The 24,930-nt window shown below is 40.3% G+C and overlaps 1 protein-coding gene across 1 annotated transcript in view; it reads left to right on the forward strand.

Annotated features, from left to right (window-relative positions):
- MRPL39 (mitochondrial ribosomal protein L39) overlaps positions 1–24,930 on the forward strand; it is a 125,899-nt gene that overhangs the window by 38,575 nt on the left and 62,394 nt on the right. The window contains exons 3-4 of the mRNA XM_063448303.1: positions 1,560–1,699; positions 15,118–15,217. Of these exons, the coding sequence (XP_063304373.1) occupies positions 1,560–1,699; positions 15,118–15,217 (240 nt within the window). The remainder of the gene's footprint in view (positions 1–1,559; positions 1,700–15,117; positions 15,218–24,930) is intronic.

Genomic DNA, 24,930 nt, shown 5'->3' on the forward strand with positions numbered 1-24,930 from the left:
TATTTACTTTACAGGTGTGTATTTGTTTAAATTTATTATAGAGACTGGACCGGAGTACCGTTCTCTTCCGTTTTAGAAATTGACAAACTGATGGTTTTCATTCAGTATGTGCCTGTCCTCTTTATTGTTCAAATGATCTGAAATTATACATTGCTCCAGCCAAACAAGAAAGCATGGGATACCAGAGAGGGGTTTGTATAGAGTACTATATCATTTTTTTGAACACTGTGATTTGAGCTTTGGGTTTTTTAGATTGGCTATATGTTTTTTTTTTTATTTATTATTAAGGCACTATATAAGAAATCTAAAGTATGGTAAAATAAATGGAATTACCTACCATTGAAGTTATTTTATTTCATTGCAGAAGATTGAATTGTAGACAGAAATACATGTCTGCTAAAACTTTGGGCGAAATTACATACATACAAATGACTGGTCATTTCTGGTACACTGTAATCTTCTACTTCCCAGCTTCCATTACATATTGTCCCACCCAAAATAAATGTATTTTTCAAAGTGCTTATTTACTCAAATAAAATAAGGATAGTTTTCCTCACTTGCTGTTATTTTTTATTTTTACTATTCATTCATTCTGATTTATAAGCCGGTGTTTTGAATTTTTTTTTATTGTTTTTATTTATTTTTTAAATGCCTGCTTTAGCACAGAAATATAAAAATATAAATCCCTGAGTCCTTGATGTGAGAAATCGCATAGATCCTGGTATATTTATTTGTCTTCTTCTTCTTGATGATCTCTCACACCCTGTTCCTATTGTTACCTCTCTTCCTTCACATTCCCTATCCCTTCTATTCCTCTGTCTCTTTAGTAAACACTGTCTGTTTGGGTAATTGCGAGTAACCTTTAAGGTTCTCCCCACACCCACCCCTCCCAATAACTTTTCAGTGGAAGTATTTTTTCATACTACAAAGTAGAAGGAACCTTTTTCAAGCTCTTTGTGGTAGATGGCTTGAAAAATAGAATCACTTTAATCTTCCCACAGTGTTATCACAAACCCTGCTCCTGACTGCAGTGAGAACAGGAATGTCTGAAAAAGGAACAATAGGCCAACGGCATGCGATTCTAGAACCATTGTCTGAGTGCCAAGAAAGAAAATTGCATACTTAATAAAAAATAAACAATATGAAGGACTGAAAAAAACCCGAAAAAAAAGACAGAATAGGATAGGAGTCGAAGGAGTGAAGGAAAGCCGTGGAAAGAAGGGCATTTCTATGCAATAGTATAGGGAAATGTTTCTTCAATAATATTATGATCCAGTCATTCAGAATATTTTCCAATCCTCCCATTTATTTTTATATGAACCATTAGTCTCCTTAAGGTTATGTGACATCCTTTCGTAGCCCTTTTGACCATCTCTGTTTTAGAGATGACATAGGTTCAGGTATCATTCCGGATACGGCTACTGATATTATAAATATTTTCACTCATTCTACATTCTTTTGAAGGAACTTTGTTTTGTCCTTTAGTCATTATTTATTTGATTTGCAAATGTTTCTTTTGATATCTTATCCATCGAACGTCTGTTTTGTGTTTATTTCAGACCTCAGCGAGTGGTACTGCACGAGGTCCGTGCTGGCCCTGGTGGATGGTAAAACCTGGGACATGTACAAACCTTTACCCACATCTTGTAATATCCAGTTTCTGACCTTTAAAGATGAAGACCCAGAAGAAGTAAATAAGGTAATTGATTTTATTAAAATCTATAATATATATATTGTTCTCACTTCTGATGTCTCACTTCTGCTAATTGAGCAGAGACCAAGGGAGAAAGAAATAGAAATAGAAGGTTTGTTTATTACCTCTGCTATCCGTTATATAACCATATCCGAGATTAGTATTGGTAAACAAAATTGTAGCTAATAATATTAAATACCATCTGAAAGGTTCGTTGAGTACAGTGGTGTGGATAATTTACTGGACCTGTCTCTCTAGATTCAGCTGAGGCCTTTAACACTTGTTTATGATATTTTTCTAAACTTTCACAGCTTAAAATACAACTTTCAACAAATGTTTACTTTTCATTCAATTAATAATTTTGTTTGAGAAAATTTTTTTTTATTTTTTTTATTTTTTTTTTAACCGAACTTGCCTGCTGCTGCAGTTGTTTCACATAAGACTATCACATCATCAGGTCAGATAACAGTAGAGTCTGACCCAACATGGCTGCTCAGCCAGATAAAACAGTAGATTCTGTATACATTATTTAAAATAAAAATAAACATTTCATTAAATCTAATGAACTTTAAAAAAAATGAGAATCTCAAAGTTGATAGTTGTCCTTTATGATTTACGTGATAATTTGACTCCATTATTGTTTGTAATCCAGTATGTGTCCAATGCCAAAGGTGGTTCCTATTCGCTAAAAGTTATATATAAAACTTTCCAACGTTCAATACTTTGTGCTCTCATTTTGTAAAAGATTACCCACAAGTTACAGAACCTCATTTATGCATATGTAGGCAGTGTATAATCTACACCTTCACCAAACATATCTTGAAAGAGCCACTAAAGACACCAACACCACTGTATCTCAATTAAATCTGTTTGGGCAGTGACTCTTTAGTTTTGGCCCTGCAATGTTTTTTTTTTTTTTTTTTTTTTTAATTCTTTATTTTTGACAGTGCAGTAATTAAGACATCGTTAACAATAATACGAGTAGACATAGGTACATTGGTAATTGACAGAAAACAATGTTCGTTAGTATGGTAATGCAAAGCGTATTGCACAGTTTTTTTTTTTTTTTATAAAGTATTGTAACAGCATATTAGAACATATCTCTCTTCTATGGCTTCCTACGTGTCCCATCTGAATATGTAATCAATGCTTACGACATGTATCCAAGCTGGGAGTGTGTTAATAAGGTATGCAAATTGAACACAAAAACAGAAAACATAGTAAAAGGCAGATGACAAAAAAAACGAAAACTATACTTGAACATAACGAGATGTCTCATCTGTCTTACTAAATATGCAGCCCAGGCAAGGTAGGCTTAACCCAGAGCGGGCATAAGGTTCGGAGTCGCTTGTGGCTAGCTGAGTCTTATGATGACGTGTTATGACATGTGCCCAAATCGTACAGAGGTATCTAATTGACTGGGTACCTAAATTATACATATATGTCTCCCCCTCGACCGGTTACAGGCAAGAAAATTCAACTGAAACTTGAGAGAACTGTAAACGTAAAAAATAACGGTAAGAATATTATCTCGTAAAAACAGGCGTTATAGGCCTGCATAAGGAGGTCTCCGGTTTATTGGGGACCTTGCTGGTAAGTGGTCTGCGTGGAATCAGACGATTCCCACGTCTAAGAAGCAGAGGTCATGGGAGTGGGGTTCTGTAAGGCGGCTGGTGTCTGGCAGCTATCGTGAAGAGATCTTACAGGGGCACATAGTGTCGTGATGCTTCCCTGCAATTGCCAGTGTAGGCAGGACAGTCGCCTATCTCATTCACTGGGCACATAGCGTGGTTGGCTCGTGCCGTATCATGTGGGAGGCTAGGTAGGAGCAGCGTGTAGGCTCTCTTGCTGTTGTGTGGAGTCTGTCGTGGGTACCCTGGTAGTCATTGTGTCAGAGATGTCGAGGGGTGCCCAGGTGTGTGGGTGCGGGATGGTCGTAGCTTGATTCCCCCTAGGTTGTCGTGTGTGTCAGGTCCTCTTAATGGCCAGTACCCCGCTGTTGCAAGGTAGACATGCGACTAAATATGTGTGGAGGTGGATAAGTTGGGTGAACCAGTATGTGTGTTTGGTCAAGAGTGTGGTAACGTCTGGGGTTGCGTCCCTTGGCGGCTCCTCGATGTTTGGGTGTCCCTGTCTGGTCGGTTGCGTGAGGGGTGTGTGTAAATAAAGTCTGTCTTGTCTCTGCTGGTAGGTTTGTTTGTTTTTTGGTTTTTAAATAGTAAAGTCGCTATACAACCGTTCAATCAGGACTAATTTTTCCTTCCTGGATTTCGTGGGGACGGGTGGGGCCGAGGCCCTGCTTTGTTATAAAAAGGGGGGGGGGTACCATTATCAAGTCCATATAATAGATTGTAAGTCCAATGTTAAGTTGAGGTTTCCCGTAGGCAGTGGGGTGTCTTCCATACAACTCCTGAGGATTGTGTAGTCCCAGGTTTGGTGCGAGACTTAAGTGGTGACCGCAGCATAGGTCACTGGGGTTGCACCTCTCGGGACAAACGGGTTGATTGTCGCCGGGTCCCAGCTATGCGTCGGCGTAGTCTGGTGAGGGGGTCCTTCCCGGATGAGTGAGTCGTGTGGGATGCCCAGAGTCTTCAGGAGGTCCGCTGCGTCCTGGATATCATGGATTAAATGGGAGTCCGTGCCTTGTTGTACTGCGAGAGATCTGGGGTTCCGCCATCTATATCTGATACCCTTTTGTTGGAGCAGAGAGGTGAGTGGTCGCAGTGATCTGCGCCAGGCTAGGGTGCCGTTGGACAGATCAGCAAAAAAGGTCAGTCCCCTATTTTCGAACTGTAGCGGGGTTTTGCCCCTGAGGGCCGTGAGGAAAGCCGTTTTATCCCTTCCATTTCTGAATGTGATTATGGTGTCTCTCGTGGCTGAAGGCGGCGCCCTGGGTGGTTTAGGGATCCGAAATTGGTCTGTTGGGCTAATGGCGTCGGACTGTCCCTGAGGTAACACAGCCCCCAATATACGTTGTATAACATGCGGCAATTCGGACTCTAATATCTCTTCTGGGAGTCCTCTGACCTTTAAGTTTTGCCGTCTCCGGTCGTCCTCCTGGGCCGCAAAGCGGCGTTCAAATAGTTGATTCTGTGTTTGTAAGTCCTGCACTGCTTTCTGTAAGGACGATACGTTTAACTGGTGGCTCTGTGAGGATGCCTCCAGTGTGCTGATGCGGCCTGTCAGGCCCTGCACTTCTGCCCTGAGGGCCTTAACGTCTGTAAGTATGTTGTTTTGGAGTTCCGCCAGTAGGGCCTTCAGAACCCCTGTAGTTACTAATTCAGCATCGGGTCCCTTCTTCTGGGGCCTGGCCTTCTGTGGCATGGCTGGGGCTGGTAGGTAGTTGTCTTCGGCGTCTCCCGAAAGATCATCCGAGAAATCGGAACAGCCGCCGTGGAGGGCCGCCATATTGGGCTCCGTCGGGCCTAGCGCTTGTCTCCACATGTCGCCGATCGTCAGCCCGGCGGTAGGTTTATCTGGCCCCGGTTTTTTATTTTTTTTCCCCATGCTGATGTAGGGGGTCTGTGCAGTCGTGTTGGGTGGTCAGTGATTATATTTCGTAGGGTTAGGTAGATTTTCGTCGTCTATTATCAGGAGCTCTAGTTTCCAGCGACCGCTTTACTCGGCCCCTGCAATGTTTTTTAAACTGCAATGTTTACATTGCATGGTCAAATCCACCTGTTGAGGTGCTACTGATGCACTGACCAAGTAAAACACATTGGATTGGTCCATCATCGAACAAGGCCATGCCTTCTTTATGATGTTGTGGGAGATGAGGAGGTGAAGAAAAGTTACGGTAAGTACAAACTTTTATATTATTTTTAATAAAAAAAAAAGGGACAGGGAAACTCTGAACTTTCTGAAGCTCAATCTCTCTAAAACTGAGCTCCTTGTCTTTCCTCCTCCTAATACTGATCCTCCTCTTTTGCTCTCCCTTCAAGTTAGTGTTATCCACATAAGTCCATCCTTGCAAGCGCGCTGTCTTGGCGTCATACTTGATTCTGGCCTCACCTTTGAGCCTCACATCCCGTATGTTGCCAAATCCTGTAGATTACATCTTAAAAAACATAGCCAGCGGGGGGCGGGGCCTGACTGTCATGGAGGGAAGACGTGCCTGACTGAAGCTCTCTACAAATTTCTGAGAAAACGATTCTAAAGGCACCCTTAAACTACTATAAACGACAGATAATGACCCCACACGACTTACTGGCAATCAGCCCCCACGGTAAACCGGTAATGCGGACCGTGGGTGGACGACAGACGGCAGGCAGAACCTGCGAGGGCATGAGGCCTGGAGCGCACTGGATGGGAGCGGCGGCCGAGCTCCCAGCCTGGAGCAGCCCGGGGACTGACTGCTGCAAGTGGGTTCCCCGCAACCCCCCCTTTGGGACCTGTGAGGGAGATCACGGTCCACCCCTGGGAGTCCTCCCAGATAGGGCAGCAGAGAAAGGGAAATCGGGCGGAGAGCCGAGAGACCTGCCAAAGATGGCGGAGACCATGCGGCCTGACGGCTGCCACGCAATATGGCAGGGCCCCTTAATCAGCCTGGAGCAAATCCTCACAGACTTCTGGCGCAGAATGGAGCTCAAACTTCGGCAGAGGACATCGATGAGGCCTGTCTCAAGCTGCACACCCTGCCGCCCACCGCCTGACCCACAGCAAAGACCGACAGCCCTGCAACAACCCAGAAAAGCGGGAAGGCGACAGAGAACCAAACCGCCTTCTTACCGGCACAGAACGACAAAACTGAAAATGCCGCCGAAACCAAGCGCACCCTCCACCCTGAGAGCAGCCATACCCCGGCCCAAAGACCCACCTCAACAACTCCAGTCACGTCCAGAGATCCGTCGCACCAAAACACCATTGCATGGGAACACATGGCGGGCCGCTGCACAGCCCCAACGAGCCCACGCTGGACCCAACGCATGGCAGAGAACTGCAACGCTATCACCAGCAAGCGGGCCTACCACAACGCATCGAGCACAGCAACTGCCAAACAGCGCCTCATCCACCGGGCCGAAAACACCGTATACCGGCAACATCAGCACAGACCTGCGTAAAAACAAGTGGCCGAGGAAAACGACGGCACCCACGCCACCCCGCCCTGCTCGACCCCTGATCGGGGCAATTGCCGACAATCGAGACATTCCTACACTGGGCATCGGCTGAAATGCCTTTCACCCTGCCCCACAGCTGACAGACCTTGAAACGCTCCGTGTGAGCACACTCCTCGGCTGTCCCAGCTGCTACCGGAATACCCTGATACCTTGTCGGATTGGTAACCCATGCCTCACTGAACTCGCTTGTATATGGCAAGGGGAACTCTTGCTACTGTTATGGTGTATTAGCTGGTACATGATTACTGTGACCTATTTTAGTTTAACTCTTATTGCTTGATTACTGCACATAGTTTAAATACTTGACTGAACACCTGCTCGTTAGCCATACTCCTTTTCTCGCTATGTTTAGCATACTAGTGATACTTATCTGCTATACTAGTAAATTGAGCCAATCGGTCTAATATATGTGTTAACCCATCAACCCCACTCACTAAGCACGCACCACTCAGCCTACAGTTACCAGCTAAGCTAAACCTCTGTATGCCAGTTATCCTATTAGTCCACTCATTCTAGTGCCTGTGAAGCATTAAGTATTAGCCTGCAAATGTAACCCATACTAATGTATAGGTTGGACAGAGCTGGAGTAGTAAAGCATAGCTAGTCAGTGAACCCTCTGTCTGCCCATCCTCATGTTGGTCTACTCACCCTAGGGCCTGTTAAGAATTAGCTTGCGACGACAACTCAAACCGATGTATATGATAGAGCCTGAGTGGTGAAACATGACTAAATGTTAACCTGTGAAAACCTATTCTATCTTATCCTACAAAGTATGTCTATAACCGTTATATCTTATAAAAAATGTGCTGTTTATCCATGCCGCAAAGTTTGACACTGAAAAGCCTGTACTCGCTATTGTGGCGCCACAGGTCCCTATGTTATGTTACTATATGCACATGAAAAATAAAGAATTGAAAAAAAAAAAAAAAAAAAACATAGCCAGCATCCGCCCATTTCTAGCTCAAGATGCTACCAAGGAGCTTGTCCATGCTCTAGTAATTTCCTGCATGGATTATTGTAACCTTCACCTAATTAGTCTTCCCAAAAGCCGTATTGCCCCGCTACAGTCTGTAACGAATGCTGCTGCCAGACTGATTTCCTCTCTAGTCGGATCTCTCACACCTCACCCCTCTGTCAGTCCTTACATTGGCTTCCTGTATCCTATAGGAGTCAATTCAAAGGCTAACCCATACCTATAAAGCATTGGCCAATTCTAGCCCCTCTTATATCCCTTTACAGATCCGCAGATATGCCCCTTCTCGGTCTCTCCGCTTGCACCCGTATGGCCAACTCACGCTTGCAGGACTTCTCGCAGGCAGCTTCCTTTTAATGGAATAGCCTGCCTACTGCCATCAGACTCTACCCTAGTCTTCAATTGTTTAAGAAGTGCCTTAAAACCCATCTCTTTTGGAAAGCTTATGGCCTCCCAGAATAACCTCTACCTCACATACCTGTCTCTTCCTCTCTCCTATAGGGCAGCACTCTACTCTCTCCTCCAGCTCTGCCTCACTCCCACCTTATTTGATTGCTATGTCCTGTCCTAATGTGTTTTATACCCCACCTCCTATAGACTGTAAGCTCGTTTGAGCAGGGTCCTCTTCAACCTATCTTTCCTGTAAGTTTTTGTAATTGTCTCATTTATTGTTAAATCTCCCCCTCTGATAATATTGTAAAGCGCTACGAAATATGCTGGCGCTATATAAATGGCAATAATAATAATAATAATAATAATAATAATAATAATAATAATAATATTAGTGCCTAAACTGTCCCTTTAAAAGTTCTGGTCTTGGTATAAGCATCTGTACTGCAAATACATCTCTCTAAACGCTTGGTATAATTCATTAGGCAGTTTTGTTCATAGTTTTAACCACAGTACCCATTACTGCGATGTTGAAAGGGCTAAACTGTCTCTCTCTTCAATCCAGACATAACCTTCACCTGTCTTGCTTCTAGGTCCATTTCACCTTCAGCCCCTTAGTTTCTATCTCTCATTATAAAATCGGTTTCTTGTAGAGCTACACACATGTGGAATAACTTGTGTAAACAATACAAATTTTTCTGAACTTCCTGGATTCCTGCGTCTCTACATCTTTAGAAACAGCTGTACTCATTGTTAATGTATCATTCTGTTGTATATGTCTCACAGTAATTGTGTAATGTTTTAATTTTTATATGCTTTATAAACGGAAAACCTCAACAAACCTTTCCCAGGAAATACATTCAATCTTGGAATTTTAAATACAATTAATTTGAGTAGTTCCGATCATCGGATTAATCTTTTCTAAGGTTATTAATGGCTCCACTGACCATTTTGGGCAGACTTACTTAGACCTGCAGTGTTGTCTGCAAATCTCTACTGTTAAACGACATTTCATGCATTTTGTAGTAGCATGGTGACTCTTTAAAGACTTGCTGCCACCATGTGCTAACGACAAGCCTGTCCTTAAAGAGACACTCCAGTCCCCTAAAGCATCTTCGCTTGCTGAAGTACTTTGTGTGAAGAGTGTACCCTCTTTTTTTTTTCTTTTCATTTTACAGAAAGTGCAGATTTCAATAAAAACAGATTTTTTCATAAAATAGCCTTGTTACACCTCGCTCAGTGGAGCTAAACTCAAGAGGCAGCAATTGCTCTAAGCACCTGCCTTGCATAGATTTTTCATTGAGCTGCCTTGGGAAGTCTGTAATTGGACAGCCACAGTAAGTGTTTGCTTGGTTAGAAGGGGAGCGATTGCAAGCTTCAGGCAAAAGATTTGCAGCTTTTACCAGCTGTCTGCAGTGAAAGAAAAATACATAATTATAGGCATGCATGTTTTCATTGGGATATATTTTATTTATTAGGGCATTGGTCAGTCCCATTAATAGGAACTACAGTTTTAAATACTGTCTACAATTTCTATGTGAAATTTAACAAGCAAGGCATGTATTTATAAAACTAAACTAAAGGCACCCAGACCACTTCATCTCAGGTACAGTGCCCCTGCCGTTTTAACCCTGCAATATAAACATTGTAGGAACCGCATTTAACCAATTGCTGGGATAAACACACCTCTAGTGGCTGTCTTCCTGACCGCCATTAACCCCTTAAGGACCAAACTTCTGGAATAAAAGGGAATCATGACGTGTCTCACACGTCATGTGTCCTTAAGGGGTTAAAAGCGCTTCCCCCTGTGAGAACTGAGACAGATTCTCGCTCAAATGCTGCTTAAAGCTTTAGATAGGCTGAGACCACCAAGATTGATCTAGGAGAAAGGCGAGGGGTTGCCTCGAGAAAAACAGAACGGCGAGAGAAGAAAGGTAAGTAAATCTTACCTTTTATCCAGTGAAGGTAGGGCGGACATCTAAATTGTTAGCAGGTCACTGTAGCTTAAGGAATTCATGTTTGTATTTTTTTTTTATAATTCTTTATTTTTGTAGTGCTTGTAGTATACAATATATGTAGTTAGTCCGATAAGGCAATAAAAACAGTGATAACAAGATCAGCATTATAAGACCAATTTATGGCACTCTTTTCTTATAGACACATTGGTGAGGATGATACAGTGTAGAGTCAGGATGGTAACTCAGGTTCCCTAGGGTGCTTAATTAAAGGGACACTATAGTCACCTGAACAACTTTAGCTTAATGAAGCAGTTTTGGTGTATAGAACATGCCCCTGCAGCCTCACTGCTCAATCCTCTGCCATTTAGGAGTTAAATCCATTTGTTTATGAACCCTAGTCACACCTCCCTGCATGCGACTTGCACAGCCTTCCATAAACACTTCCTGTATAGAGATCCCTATTTAGGCTTTCTTTATTGCAAGTTCTGTTTAATTAAGATTTTCTTAACCCCTGCTATGTTAATAGCTTGCTAGACCCTGCAAGAGCCTCCTGTATGTGATTAAAGTTCAATTTAGAGATTAAGATACAATTATTTAAGGTAAATTACATCTGTTTGAAAGTGAAACCAGTTTTTTTTTTCCATGCAGGCTCTGTCAATCATAGCCAGGGGAGGTGTGGCTAGGGCTGCATAAACAGCAACAAAGTGATTTAACTCCTAAATGACAGTGAATTGAGCAGTGAAATTGCAGGGGAATGATCTATACACTAAAACTGCTTTATTTAGCTAAAGTAATTTAGGTGACTATAGTGTTCCTTTAAGCTGTTATGCGTCGATAGGTATCAGTATGTGAAAGTAGTTATGTCACGCATTGTGCTGTATAAATATGACATGGTGGTTCGTGATTCTCGTGAGATGTTTGTATTCTTAATGCTACAGTGTTCCTTTAAAGGTAGCTTGTTTCTTTTCTAACAAACGGACAGACTCACAAACTGACACTTTCAGTCAAAGGAGAAAATTATTCAGTCGCTTGGTTTTTGCAGTGCCTATGAGTGATGTGCCTATGAGTGATGTGCCTATGAGTGATGTGCCTATTCAGGTATCGTCTCACACATCTTTCACAAAGAATCTAATCTGTAAAACCTCTCTGTAATTTAATTATTTGGTGATTCCAGTCTTGTGCAATGTTTTCAAGCCATTACTATCCCAGCTGACACAAATGCAGAACATATAGAATGATCAGAAAACCATTAACTGTATACAGTAATGCATGCCTTCTTCCCTTTGTTTTGTTTCTTCTTCACGTTTTGAGTGTGTTATCCCGTTCATTATCCCTATAACAATAATTTGCGCTTTAAGAAAAATCATGATTATGGTTTTCTTGAGCTAATGTACTAATGGAAAATGAAGGGTCTTATAATAAATTAGACTAGCAGCTCTTAAAGTAAAGGCCAGATATAATGGCATATTTTGTTCCCAACAGCTCACAAAAACTTCTATCATAACATCAATAGTACTGAAGAAATAAAAGGATTGTCCATACTTCCTGTACACTAATTTAGTTTCTGTCATGATCAATAGAACAGGCAAATGGACATGAACAAAGATCAGTGGGAAATTGCAGGCTAAATCATCTCTTTGGTCCTATGGGTAGCACTCTTTAGAACACGAACAAAGCTTTATTATATCACCGTCCCTCTACCTTTTGTCCAGTAATAGTCTGTAAGATGATTAGAGGTGTTAAAATCTAAAAATTATCTTTGTTCATTTACACTGATGAAAGCTGCACATGTAGCTGGTTTTCAGATTGCAAAGTTCAAGGGATAGGATGTTATCTTATTGATTTACTGATTATAAATCAACTGGAAAAGCTACACTTTGACTGTAGAGGTGGAAGGGATACATTTAGGAGGACAGTCTCTATATAGGGTTTATTAAGTACAAAGACATTGTAGCATAAGTAAAATGTTAGCTGGAAAATCTATATTGTGAAGGTTTTTTTTTTTAAATTTTATTTATTTTTGTACATTTAACAGACTTAATTCTGGTTGTTTTAAAGCAGGGGTTCTCAACCTTGTCCTCAAGGACCCCCTACCAGTCCAGGGTTTAGGGATTACCTGGGTGTGTCTAAGGTGTTTAGAAAAAGAAGAAAAAAAAAAACACCTTAGAGTCTAAGGTGTTTTTTCCCCCTTTTTCTAAACACCTTAGACACACCCAGGTAATCCCCAAATCCTGGACTGGTAGGGGGTCCTGAGGACTGGGTTGAGAACCCCTGTTTTAAAGGAACACCCCAAACACCATAATACTACAGCATGCAGAGAAACAAAGCTCTGACATTTGTATAATAAGTGCAAATGAACTATTTCCTATATTATTTTTTGTGTGTTTCCAGTCTGTAGTACTTGCACTTAATTCTTCCACTTGTTTATGGAAAAACAAAAGGCTAACTTAATAACTGTAGCTGTCTGTAAACCCAAACCTTCCGTATTTAGAGCAGACCATTGCTCTGTATTTTGTGAGTGTCCTTTTTCTTCCAATATACCTTTTACCAATATTTTTGTGCTGAACTCCACTCCTTTTTTTAAAAATTTTTTTCTTTCATCCATCTTCCCACCCACGGCAAATGGACACTCACAAGATACAGAGTAATGGTCTTCTCTGAATAACACAGACCCATGACTACAATGATCTACTATTATTCAGGTAGCCTATCTATTTTCCGTAAATGCAGAAACGCAGGACAAACTCGGTATAAGCATTCTGTGCTGTGCATATATTGTACCAATTTAGAATTTTGCTCACACATTGTTTGTGCTTCTGCATACATAGAGAGCTTGGGAGCACAGTGTTCGGAGTGGGTTTAGCAGCCCATATTTCATGTTAATGTTTGATCTTTCACTATAATGTGCTATGTTTGTTTGGGTTTTATACAAGTGTTCCTGCCCAGAATACTCATTGTCACAGCGCTATGTGAGCAAATGTGGATGTAATATCCTGGGATTCCACAGTGAGCATCGTGGGAAGAGCTTGCCTTTCACTTAACATAACAGAATGATTTGTATACCTTATAATGCATCCAATTGCAGGCATGGTTACAGGCATCATATATATATATTTTATAATTTAACTCGCATCACGGTCTACTTTTAGATGAATGAAACCTCTGTACTTTAAAGCGGCACTGTCATGTATTTTTTTTTTTTTCTTCTTCTTCTTGTAGTTTTCTTTTCTGTATTGTATCTTAATGGTTATACCCTTCATTTCAACCTTCTGTTCTGTTTATTATCTTTTGTTCCTTGGCACCAGAACTGAATACCTAGGTGCCTCCATGTTATTTTTCCTGTCTGGGATGGAAATTACCGTGGCAACTTGGAACAGAATTTGGCTTAAGCTCTGCCCGCTGCCATTGATTGCCAAATAAGTAGTAGTCCCAAAATGTTCTCATGTATAACTAACATATTTAAGGTGAATTTAAAAAAAGATCAAGGGGAATAGAAGAACTACAATAGGTTTAATTTAAAACTAAAGACAATACGAAAGCAATTATTTAAGGGTTACTTGAAACATCAGAACCACTACAGCCTGCTGCTTTTACTTGGAGTACTCTTACACTGTTCCCTGGTTATGGGGCAAACCATTTTGCAGTAGTTTGCCCTCTTAGCTTGAAGCAGTATTAAAGACATCCAACTTCTGCACTTGTGCAGAAGCCAAATGCCAATTCTCGCGTCCATTCATTGTCTCTAAGCCAATGAATTATCTTCCGTGTATGGAAATTTGCACATAATTCACATTATCCAACATGGAACTCTTGCTCGAATGATGCCCTGGAAAAAGCTGTACATACAGTATTAAAAGCACCGAGACCACTTGAAATCACTCAGATGGCTATGGACTCGGAAGTGACTTTTACAAGAAAGCTGACAAGATACATAACACGTTCAGATTTATTCCTGTCCACCCCACTGTCATTTGGAATATACGTTGGTATAAAGGTTTGTCCGTTATAGAACATCTGGATGTGAAGATTTCTGTGCTGAGGTGCTATGGCGATCTGGACCAATTCACTGTGAGGGGATTATTGCCTAAATGTTACTTTGAAAAACAAACCTGCAAAGTGACAGTGCTACTTTATGTTCTAATGCAGGGGTAGGCAACCTACGGCACTAGTGCCATGCACGGCACTCGAGGTGTCTTTGCACGGCACCAAGGCTGCTAGAGTCAAACAGACTCTGGCCTATCAGGAGTCCCAATAAAACTTCAGATATCTGCTAATACGAAAAGGTGGTGAAGGACAATCCTCAATGTATGCATTGCAGCACATAGAGAAAATGATCTCAGAGCACGTAATTCCAGCACTTGTGAATGGGAATCCACACTGTAGTAGAGCAGCTCGCAGTTGCTGTTGCAGCTCCTGTCCTTGACCTTTACTTGGCTGGCCTGGTCCCCACTGGAACCCAGGGAAGTCACCCACACTGCTAGATATACACAGAAATGCAGAATAACCCTCCCCTCATACAAATAATACGGACAGCCCACACACAAACATACACACAATCCGCACAAATGCAACACCAGTAACAATCCACATACATGCACACGAACCCACATGCAGCCTCTCACATGCAATACCCCAAACAGCCCCCACACACTACCAAACACACAATGTGACATGTCCATCCACACACAATTCCACAAGCAGCCCTCATACACAGCCCACATTCATAGGTATCATGCATGATACCACAAACTATTAATGAACATATACAATATAATAGCTCATATACGCACAAATACAACAATACAAAGCAATTACAGTAAAAATAACACAAGCAGAATACGGCAGCATACACACCTAAATTTAAAAAAAAATAGGAACAGCACGCTATGGGACATCACAATCCTATATCGGCACAGTGCTGCTAAAAGGTTGCCTACCCCTGTTCTAATGTGATGAAGTTAAATTTCAGCTTTCCCTCTTTTATTGCAGGCCTATTGGAGATCCTGTGCAATGATTTTGGGCTGCGTGCTGGAACGTGCTTTCAAAGACGACTACATGGTGAACCTTGTCCGAGCTCCAGAAATACCAGGTGAAGAAAATACTTTTTCTATAAACCTTGTAGTAACCATACCTTGAATTCTGCTGCTTCTGGCATCTGGATTACAGTCGTAACTCCTCTCCTTAGACATGGAAGTAGTGCTTGGCTTTAAAGTTTATAACAGGATCTGCATACTTTTATCAGGAAACCCAAGCTGATACTATCTAGCCTTCATGTTTCACGTTAGGAATATGCCTAAGTAAATGGACCATAAGAGATCATACATATTACAAACTGATTTCAAGAGCCACAAACTTTTAATTTCATACAGACCAAGTTTTTGAAAAAAGTATCTGTTGCGGACTGAAATGTTGACGATAACTGCACATCAATGCAATAAAACTTTTTTTTCATAAATATGTATAAAATCTCTCTCTCTCTCTCTCAAATTTTATGTTATGTTTGGTTATCTTCATCTATTTGTATCTACTGCTCGTTAAATCATTAAGCATTTTGTGTTTGCAGTGGACACAGTCTGTGCCAGAACAGCTTAGGTTTCGATGTAAAGTGAAAAAAACAAAGAATAAAAAGAAATACACACTAATTATGTTTTTGTAAGCTGTTAGAACGTGCGTTTCCTTCCAAAGTGACCGTTCCCTATGAAAGTCCGCTCTTCACAACGGTGTAGTGAAAACAATATATACCTATCGAATCCCTTCTTTAATGGATTTCACACTGGGCTGCTCACCTAAAACAAAGCTTTGGGTGAAAGAGCAATAGATCATATAAAAGCCAAAGTTTTATATTTTTCTTATCTTGTCTTTTTCAGTGTCAATTTTCTCAATAGTGTGAGAAAAAACCAAAACATGAATTGTGGTAGACAAGAGAGAAACTTTATTTTTTTAAATGAAAACCTGAGTTCATGTTAATTACTGTGGTTGTTAAAGCATTTCAATGAAAACAAGGGTTATAATGACTACGTAATTAGAGAGGTAGCCTGAGGTGCTCATATACAGAATACAGACATTGCATTTAGTGATCTCTCATTATCTATAATATACGCCGTACCAATCATAATGAGACCTCAATTCAGGTTAGTTTCTAATTATATCTACGATATGTTTGTGGTTTTTTTTTACCGTGGTTTGAAACATCCCTTGGTAATTGTCACTATCTTATATTGATGCTATGATTGAGGTCGGAGAAGTTTTATTTTTCCAAACTGTTATAATGAGAGAATTTCACTCATTAGCTACCACTTTTATGAAATCAGTGCTGTGTTCTTGGCAAGGGATTGCAATCAGGGGAAAGAGCAGGCTTATTTACCTGTAAGCTTGCATCTTGTTCTATTCTGCCTAACTTGTTTTGTTACAATTATTTGTATGTTTTGATTACCCATTGTACATTGCTGCAGTAAATGAGGGCACTTCTATGAACAAGAAAGACAGGAAAAACCAAGACGGGAGACACATTCTCTGCATTAATATCTTGACTCTCTTATGGTATTTTCTGTAGCATAGAAACATAGAAACATAGAATGTGATGGCAGATAAGAACCATTCGGCCCATCTAGTCTGCACAGTTTTCTAAATTCTTTCATTAGTCCCTGGCATTATCTTATAGTTAGGATAGCCTTATGCCTATCCCACGCATGCTTAAACTCCTTTACTGTGTTAACCTCCACCACTTCAGCTGGAAGGCTATTCCATGCATCCACTACCCTCTCAGTAAAGTAATACTTCCTGATATTATTTTTAAACCTTTGTCCCTCTAATTTAAGACTGTCCTCTGGTTGTGGTAGTTTTTCTTCTTTTAAATATAGTCTCCTCCTTTACTGTGTTGATTCCCTTTATGTATTTAAATGTTTCTATCATATCCCCCCTGTCTCGTCTTTCCTCCAAGCTATACATGTTAAGATCCTTTAACCTTTCCTGGTAAGTTTTATCCTGCAATCCATGAACCAGTTTAGTAGCCCTTCTTTGAACTCTCTCTAAGGTATCAATATCCTTCTGAAGATATGGTCTCCAGTACTGTGTACAGTACTCCAAGTGAGGTCTCACCAGTGTTCTGTACAATGGCATGAGCGCTTCCCTCTTTCTACTGCTAATACCTCTCCCTATACAACCAAGCATTCTGCTAGCATTTCCTGCTGCTCTATTACATTGTCTGCCTACCTTTAAGTCCTCAGAAATAATCACCCCTAAATCCCTTTCCTCAGATGTTGAGGTTAGGACTCTATCAAATATTCTGTACTCTGCCCTTGGGTTTTTACGTCCAAGATGCATTATCTTGCACTTATCCACATTAAATGTCAGTTGCCACAACTCTGACCATTTTTCTAGTTTACCTAAATCATTTGCCATTTGGCTTATCCCTCCTGGAACATCAACCCTGTTACATATCTTAGTATCATCCGCAAAAAGACACACCTTACCATCAAGACCTTCTGCAATATCACTAATAAAAATATTAAAGAGAATGGGTCCAAGTACAGATCCCTGAGGTACCCCACTGGTGACAAGCCCAAGCTTCGAATATACTCCATTGACTACAACCCTCTGTTGCCTGTCACTCAGCCACTGCCTTACCCATTCAACAATATTGGAATCCAAACTCAAAGATTGCAGTTTATTGATAAGCCTTCTATGTGCAACAGTGTCAAAAGCCTTACTGAAATCTAGGTAAGCAATGTCTACTGCACCACCCTGATCTATAATTTTAGTTACCCAATCAAAAAAATCAATAAGATTAGTTTGGCATGATCTCCCTGAAGTAAACCCATGTTGTCTCTGATCTTGAAATCCATGTGTTTTTAGATGTTCAACAATCCTATTCTTTAACATGGTTTCCATCACTTTCCCCACTACTGAAGTAAGGCTTACTGGCCTATAGTTGCCCGACTCCTCCTTATTACCTTTCTTGTGAATGGGCACAACATTCGCTAACTTCCAATCTTCTGGGACTACTCCTGTTAACAATGATTGGTTAAATAAATCTGTTAATGGTTTTGCTAGTACACCACTAAGCTCTTTTAATAGCTTTGGGTGTATTCCATCAGGTCCCATTGACTTATTTGTCTTTACTTTTGACAGTTGAAATAGAACCTCTTCCTCTGTAAACTCACATGTAATAAATGACTAATTTATCCTTTTTTTTTAACAGAGGTCCCTTTCCTTCATTTTCAGCTGTAAATACCGAACAAAAATATTCATTGAGGCAGTCAGCTAGACCTTTATCCTCATCTACATACCTTCCTTCTTTTGTTTTTAATCTAACTAATCCTTGTTTTACTTTTCTTTTCTCATTTATGTATCTAAAAAAAGTTTTGTCCCCCCTTTTTTACTGATACTATCTAGTCTTCATGTTTCACGTTAGGAATATGCCTAGCAGGTGCATGTGTAGGGTTTTGCTTCCCATTTTTGTTTTGCTATATGTGTATTGTGTCATAATTAAAGGATTACTCTAAGCCCGCTGTAGTGGTTATGATGCCAGGAGTACTCTGAATTCATTTTCTGTATGTGCTGCGTTTCCAATGCTGCATGTAGATTCATGGCACCATGGCCACTTCAAATCACAGAAGTTGTCATGGTGCATGGAACAACACTTTAAGGTTGGGAATTCTCCTCTCCACTCTGAACAAGTGTCTGCAGAAAGACAGAAATTGTAACAGTTTCTCTACTTTAATTTTTATTCGAATACTTGGTGGTATGAGGTACTTTAACATTGTGGTGGGCACAGCACAATCTGTCTATACAGTCTGACCAAATCTCCATTTTCTTCTTAAAGGACCACTATAGTGCAAACAAGTTTTCCTGGCATTATAGGGTCTTTGGGTTCCCCCCACCCTCAGGGTCCCACTCCCGCTGGGCTGAAGGGGTTAAATACTTACGTTTCTCCCGCGCCGGGCTCCCTCGACGCTGGGGAATTCTCCTCCTCCTCCCGACGTCAGCACTGAATGCGCATTTCTCAATGCTTTCCTTTGGACGTCCAGCATCTTCTCATTGTGATTTTCACAGTGAAAAGCTCAGAAGCGCCTCTAGTGGCTACTAGAGGCTGGATTAACCCATATATAAACATAGCAGTTTCTCTGAAACTGATATGTTTATAGCTGCAGGGTTCATTGGCGGATCCAGTTGCTTGCATCAGTAGAAAGCAACTTGTATCTAAAAAGGCAAAGCTCCATTTCCAAGCTGTTAACTTGAGAAAGGTTAGGACAAAGGAACGGTACTTGAGAGAGAGGAGTTCTGCATTCATTGGAGGTTCCAATGATCTTCTCCGTAGCATGGGAAACCCCATAAGAAACTGCTGTAAGAGCTACTGCAGGTTAATCATCCTTCTCCAGCATTCTAATAAGGTTTAAGCATCTTTAAGAGAGGTAGTTCAGTTCACAGGAAGTGTGCTTCTCGTTGCTATGTGGATAATTGCTGCATTAACTTTTTGAAATTAACCACTTACTCTGCTGCCGATGGGTATAGCTTGTTAAGCCTTGTTGGCAAACACTATTTTTTTCTCTGGAAATTCCCCATTCTGTTTTTAAAATGACTATATCGTTAGATGAAAGGGAAAAGAAAACCTTTTTTTCCCTGAAGATTCTTAAAATGCCTGTCAGAGGATATTGCTTCTGCGACTTCCACTGATATTACCAGAGCTTCTCTTATTTGAGGTGAGCTATGACCTTTGAATCCAAATTTGCAGGAGTTTATGGGCACCCTTCATTCTTGCTGGAAGACATTTAAGTCTTGTTAAATTGAGACTCTTGGAACAAAGTTCTTCCTAATGTCTCAACTAAGGACAATTCTGGCATAGCATGATCACTGTGGTATTTGGGAGCTGTGGAGCTAATGCCTTAGTAGCTTGAACAATACCTTGCAATACTGCTTCTTTGATGCATTGTGAGATGTTTGAAGTAGCCTGATTGTCTTCTTAAACCACTTCTTGAATGCAGTCTCTGCATAGTTGTTTACCTTCAAGGGCCTATCTGTTTTTCCTTTTCTGAGAAGTATTTTGATCCTTCTGCATCTGGGGACTGGACAATGGTGTGCCAAAAGTCTAAGTAGGATTTGACAGGTAAATAACTTATTTGTAAATATAAAATTGTTAGTATTTAAAATAGTTTTGTTTTTTTGCAGCTACATCTTATAACGGGGGAGGGGCGGCTCCTAACTTTCTTGCTGGCTCCTATATTCAAAGCAAATTAGTCAAGCCCTGTTATAACTAAATCTTGGGAGATTCATCATGGGTAATTTCAAGAAACCACAAGTAAAAAATAGTGGAATTTTATTGGTGTGAGATATTTGCATACAATTGCTAATCTTTTATGTCCTGTAGTGGAAAATAATCCTGAAATGTGGCTATTGCCCATACAGCCAGGGCCACAATGTCAAACCTTCCAGCGCTAGAGCCTCAAACATTAACTAATGTTCTGAACAATGCAATATAATAAAGGTAGATACATTAATATGCAGAGGCAAACTTGCCAGCATGTAAAAATGTTTGCTAACCACGTAGCATGTTTAAATCTGGTACCCTGTCTCTTATAGGCCAAGAGATTGCACCAATCGTGACTTGTGGTATGCATGTGTGCTGGGAAGCTGCCTGAAAAAAATTATCTGTACATACAATTTGGATCTGCCCCAGTGGGAGGTCTTGCAATCGGTCCACATCCATGGGCAAGCACAATGATTAAAAAAAAAAAAAGGAGCGATATCTGACACACGTAAGGGCATATGGGTATAATGAGGAGTAAGCTGGGAAATGAGATGAGAGCCAGAAAAGGGATAGGAAAACTGTTTGAAGTACAAAGACAGCACATAGCAATAGGTTTGCCATCCTATCCATGTGTCCAGCTGAGAGGATAGGAAAAGACAGATGGACACATGGCTATGTATCTCCTTATATAGCAGTATGCAAATGGTATGTCCTGATTGCTGAGAGGAGAGGAGCTACTCAAATGTAATGATGCTATAGTTAACCAGGAAATATAGTTTTATAAATAACATGTCATTATCAATTTCAGAAGGATGCTTTAAGTTACTGGCGTTTCGCACAATTAATCAGTCTCACTTTTGCCTTCTAAAGGTCATAATCATCTAATTGAGCCAATGTTTATTTTTAAGGCCCTGTTATTCTTAGTGACCTTGTACTTCCATTTGCATAGTCTGTTCTATAAACCTCCATATCAAGACTTAAATAGACACTCCCCCCCCCCCCCCCAAATAAAAAACATTATTTACTAGATATACCACAAATGAGAATTAAAAAGTGGGAATTCAAGCTAATCTAACTGCTCTCTAGGCAACTGACATGGGGTAACCCCTTTAATAAGGCTGCACTAATAAAGAACAAGGAATGTTTTTTTCCTTGAAAAAGTATACATAATCCTAACATTTTAATTTTATTGCCATGTTAAAATATAGACTGCAATCAAAAGTAACGTAAACGGTCTAGCAATTTACACACCGTACTATCAGTCTGACTATATGTCTCAATTAACAACCTCACTCTTCTGTTGCTGGGATTACTTCCCTCAAGAACATATGGCTAAATGTAACAGAGCATTGTCTCAACTAACAAGCAGACATTTATAGCAAGATCCTAGGAGGATTGATCGGGTGTGATTATTCACCACTGTCTATTTATTTACTCACAAACTGTTAAAGTCAGACCAATAAAGAATGAAGCAATAATTAATATTTTTATAGAGCAGTATTAAATTTAATTAATTCCTTTGATGTAATGCAAAAAAGTAGAGGAAAGAGAAAATAGAGAGAACGGAGAACTAAATTACTGCGTGGCTCTTTGGAATAATAGCTTACTTAAGAAACCCTGCTGTGCCTTCGAGGGCACATATCCACTCAATATTGGACAATAAGTTTCTAAATATCCCTAAAAATGTGGCAGCATTATCAGAAGTACCCAGCACAGCAATGAATGATTGCTGCAGCATGCGTTTCGCCTGTCAAGCGGCTCTTCAGAGCATTTAATTGTGCATTTTCTTCATTGGGGATATATCTACAAACTGCTTGCAAGAGCTTCACATCTTTTGTCTGAATCCTTTGCAAGCCCTTCCTTTCTAACCCCGCTTATACTTTCTGTGGCTGTCCAACCAGACGCCCCAATGCATCTTAATGGAAAGTCTTTGCAAGGCAGGTGCCCTGGGTAATTGCTGGCTCTCTTGTTTCGCTCCTCTACGTTTAGCAATCCATAAAGTAACAACACCAGTCTCTGACAGTTTAGGAGATGTAACAATGTTAATTTATAAAAGCGATAATTTCTATTGAAATCTGCACTTTTTGTCAGAAGCGTTTGAACAAGCTAAAGTGCTTTATTCTCCAGAGTGTCCTTCTAAGTGGAGAGTTGGTGGTGTGGAATGGATTTGCAATCAAGACTTGGCATTGGTTTTGATAAGATACATTTACACATAGCCAAAAGTAAATCTGGATCTGACTGCATTAGCATGTGACTGTCTCAGCAGTTATTTAATAGCATTCAGTTTGGTTTTTGAGACATGATCAGAACCTGTTGTTTTGTTGTCCTAAATAATTTTCCTTACAGAGAAAAGTGTAACATAAAACTAGATCGAATGCCAGATATATATATACATTTAATGAAAAGCGAGTTCTGGCTGATGGATTTTGCTGTGGAGATTTCTCGACACTTCATATATTTAGTGAGATTTCATGTGCAAATGCTTGTTGGGACTTTTGCTGGTGAAGTACCTAAAGTTTTTAGCTTTCTTTAATCTGCTAATGGCCATCAGTTCCTCATTGATTTTTTCAATAACATATCCTATCAAATAAGTAACCAAATGGTATACGGGTTGAAAGTCATCCAAAACGATACAGCTTATGCAAGTGCATTCCACTCATTCAACAACCAGAAACTCCTCCGGAGTCTTCTAAAAAGCGTTTTCCTTTATATTTCCCCCTTACTGAATTTGAGATGGGAAATTTATTGAATCTTTTTAGACTTTTTCCACAAAATAAATTATTTTTTGGTCTGCTAGTATCTGATTCCTCGTTTGGTAGCAGCTTTGATAAAATCACATAAAAGCCACATCTGTGAACAAACCCATCAGTGCAGTCAGAATTGTTTTCACTTTGTGTAATCTTATTAAATATTTCTCAACATTGTACCTTTGTAGTTATGTAATAAGCTACACCTCTGTTACTGAAGAATTTTAAAGGGACACTCTGGTCACCATAACAAATTCATCCACGCCAAAGTGTGGTGGAATCTCGGTAAAAATAAATTTAGTAGGCCGAGATTACCACGTGGCATGTGTACGTGCATATGCTGACGTATCGATCAGTTGGTTGCACGAGGCAAGATACGATCAGTAGTGTACGGAGCATGTGCAAGAATACAGGATGTAGTATTCCCCCTCCTCCATTGTGCTGGACAAGCCATGCGGTCAAACAGGAAGTTAATTCTTATTTGTATTGATTGGTTAAGAGAATGTGCGGGTGGAGCTTAATATGGGAGGAGTTATGTGCCTATATAAGGAGCCTGCACTATTGTCCGGGGCTCAGAACTTGTGGTATTTTGGTGACGCTAGTCCCTCTGAGTCCCGATCGGTGATCCAATAAAGAATCTCTTCCTTCCTGAAGAAACCTGTGTCCATCTCTCTGTGCTTGGCTTCCGTCAGTTTCTCCGGTATCAAAAGTATTACATTTTTATGAATAGGGAGCTACTGGTTGGCTTAGAGCATCTGGTGACTGCTGGTGATCTGGCACCACTGCCTGATGGCACTCTGCGCTTCCTGTAACTCAGATTTAGAAGCCAGATGCTGCCTTGTGGACCTGGATATCAGCCGTGGAGGCAGCCTTTGGGGTTAATCTGTTCGAGGACGGTCTAAGAGTGCGCCAGGTCTAAGAGTGCGCCAGGGGCCTCCTGATACCATAACAACTTAATTTAAATCAAGTTGCAATGGTGTCCGGAGTGTTTCTTTAAGCCAACAGAGAGCCTGGATATCAATATCTGACCTGATTGACGTTTAAATTCAAGATGTTCAGAATAGCAATTGCCAACCAGATAATTAGTACCGACGCTGTCTGTGCTGGATAGCACAGAGTCATTGCATATTTCATCAAATTCACTCTCCTACATATGAAAGCAGTGTTCATGCCTAATAGGTAACTTCTTCACTTCATTGAGCACCCAAAGAGTCCTATTCTTTTCCATTAGGACATCAATGGCAAGGCAAACGGATTCTTTGCAATTCAAGATAAAACGTGAAACATCCATCCTAAGATTATTGGTTTCCTGTGCTCGACATGTAGATTGGCAAAATGTTCTTGTGATTCTCCTGTCCTCTTAATTTTACATCTTTAAAGTTTATCCTTGAAAGCAAATAAAATATTGAAGAATAGAAGTTAGAAATACATGTCTGCTATTCCATCTTGTTATCTTTCCTATAAAAGGAGATGATGGGAATATCTAAATGGAAATGATGACCGCTCAATCCAAGACATTCTCCACATCTATTATGTAGTAGATAATATGTAACCTACAGAAGTACTTATCAATTACTTTTACATTTATGGTATCATTGATGTATCAAGAAGACAGATTAGTCATAACAACAAAACTTTTAATCCTCAGAGGATCCTGTCGTGAAAACTGTTTTTCTATCTGTGTAATGAAAACAATAAACAGCATCTTATTAAGAATTGATGAAATCTCAGATGTGAACGCAGAATTATAGAATGTAATGCCATACATTATTAATTAATGGCAGATTTACAAGCCCCAAAGTTGTTTGT

Source organism: Pelobates fuscus, chromosome 1, assembly GCF_036172605.1.
Source record: "Pelobates fuscus isolate aPelFus1 chromosome 1, aPelFus1.pri, whole genome shotgun sequence".
Lineage (NCBI taxonomy): Eukaryota > Metazoa > Chordata > Amphibia > Anura > Pelobatidae > Pelobates > Pelobates fuscus.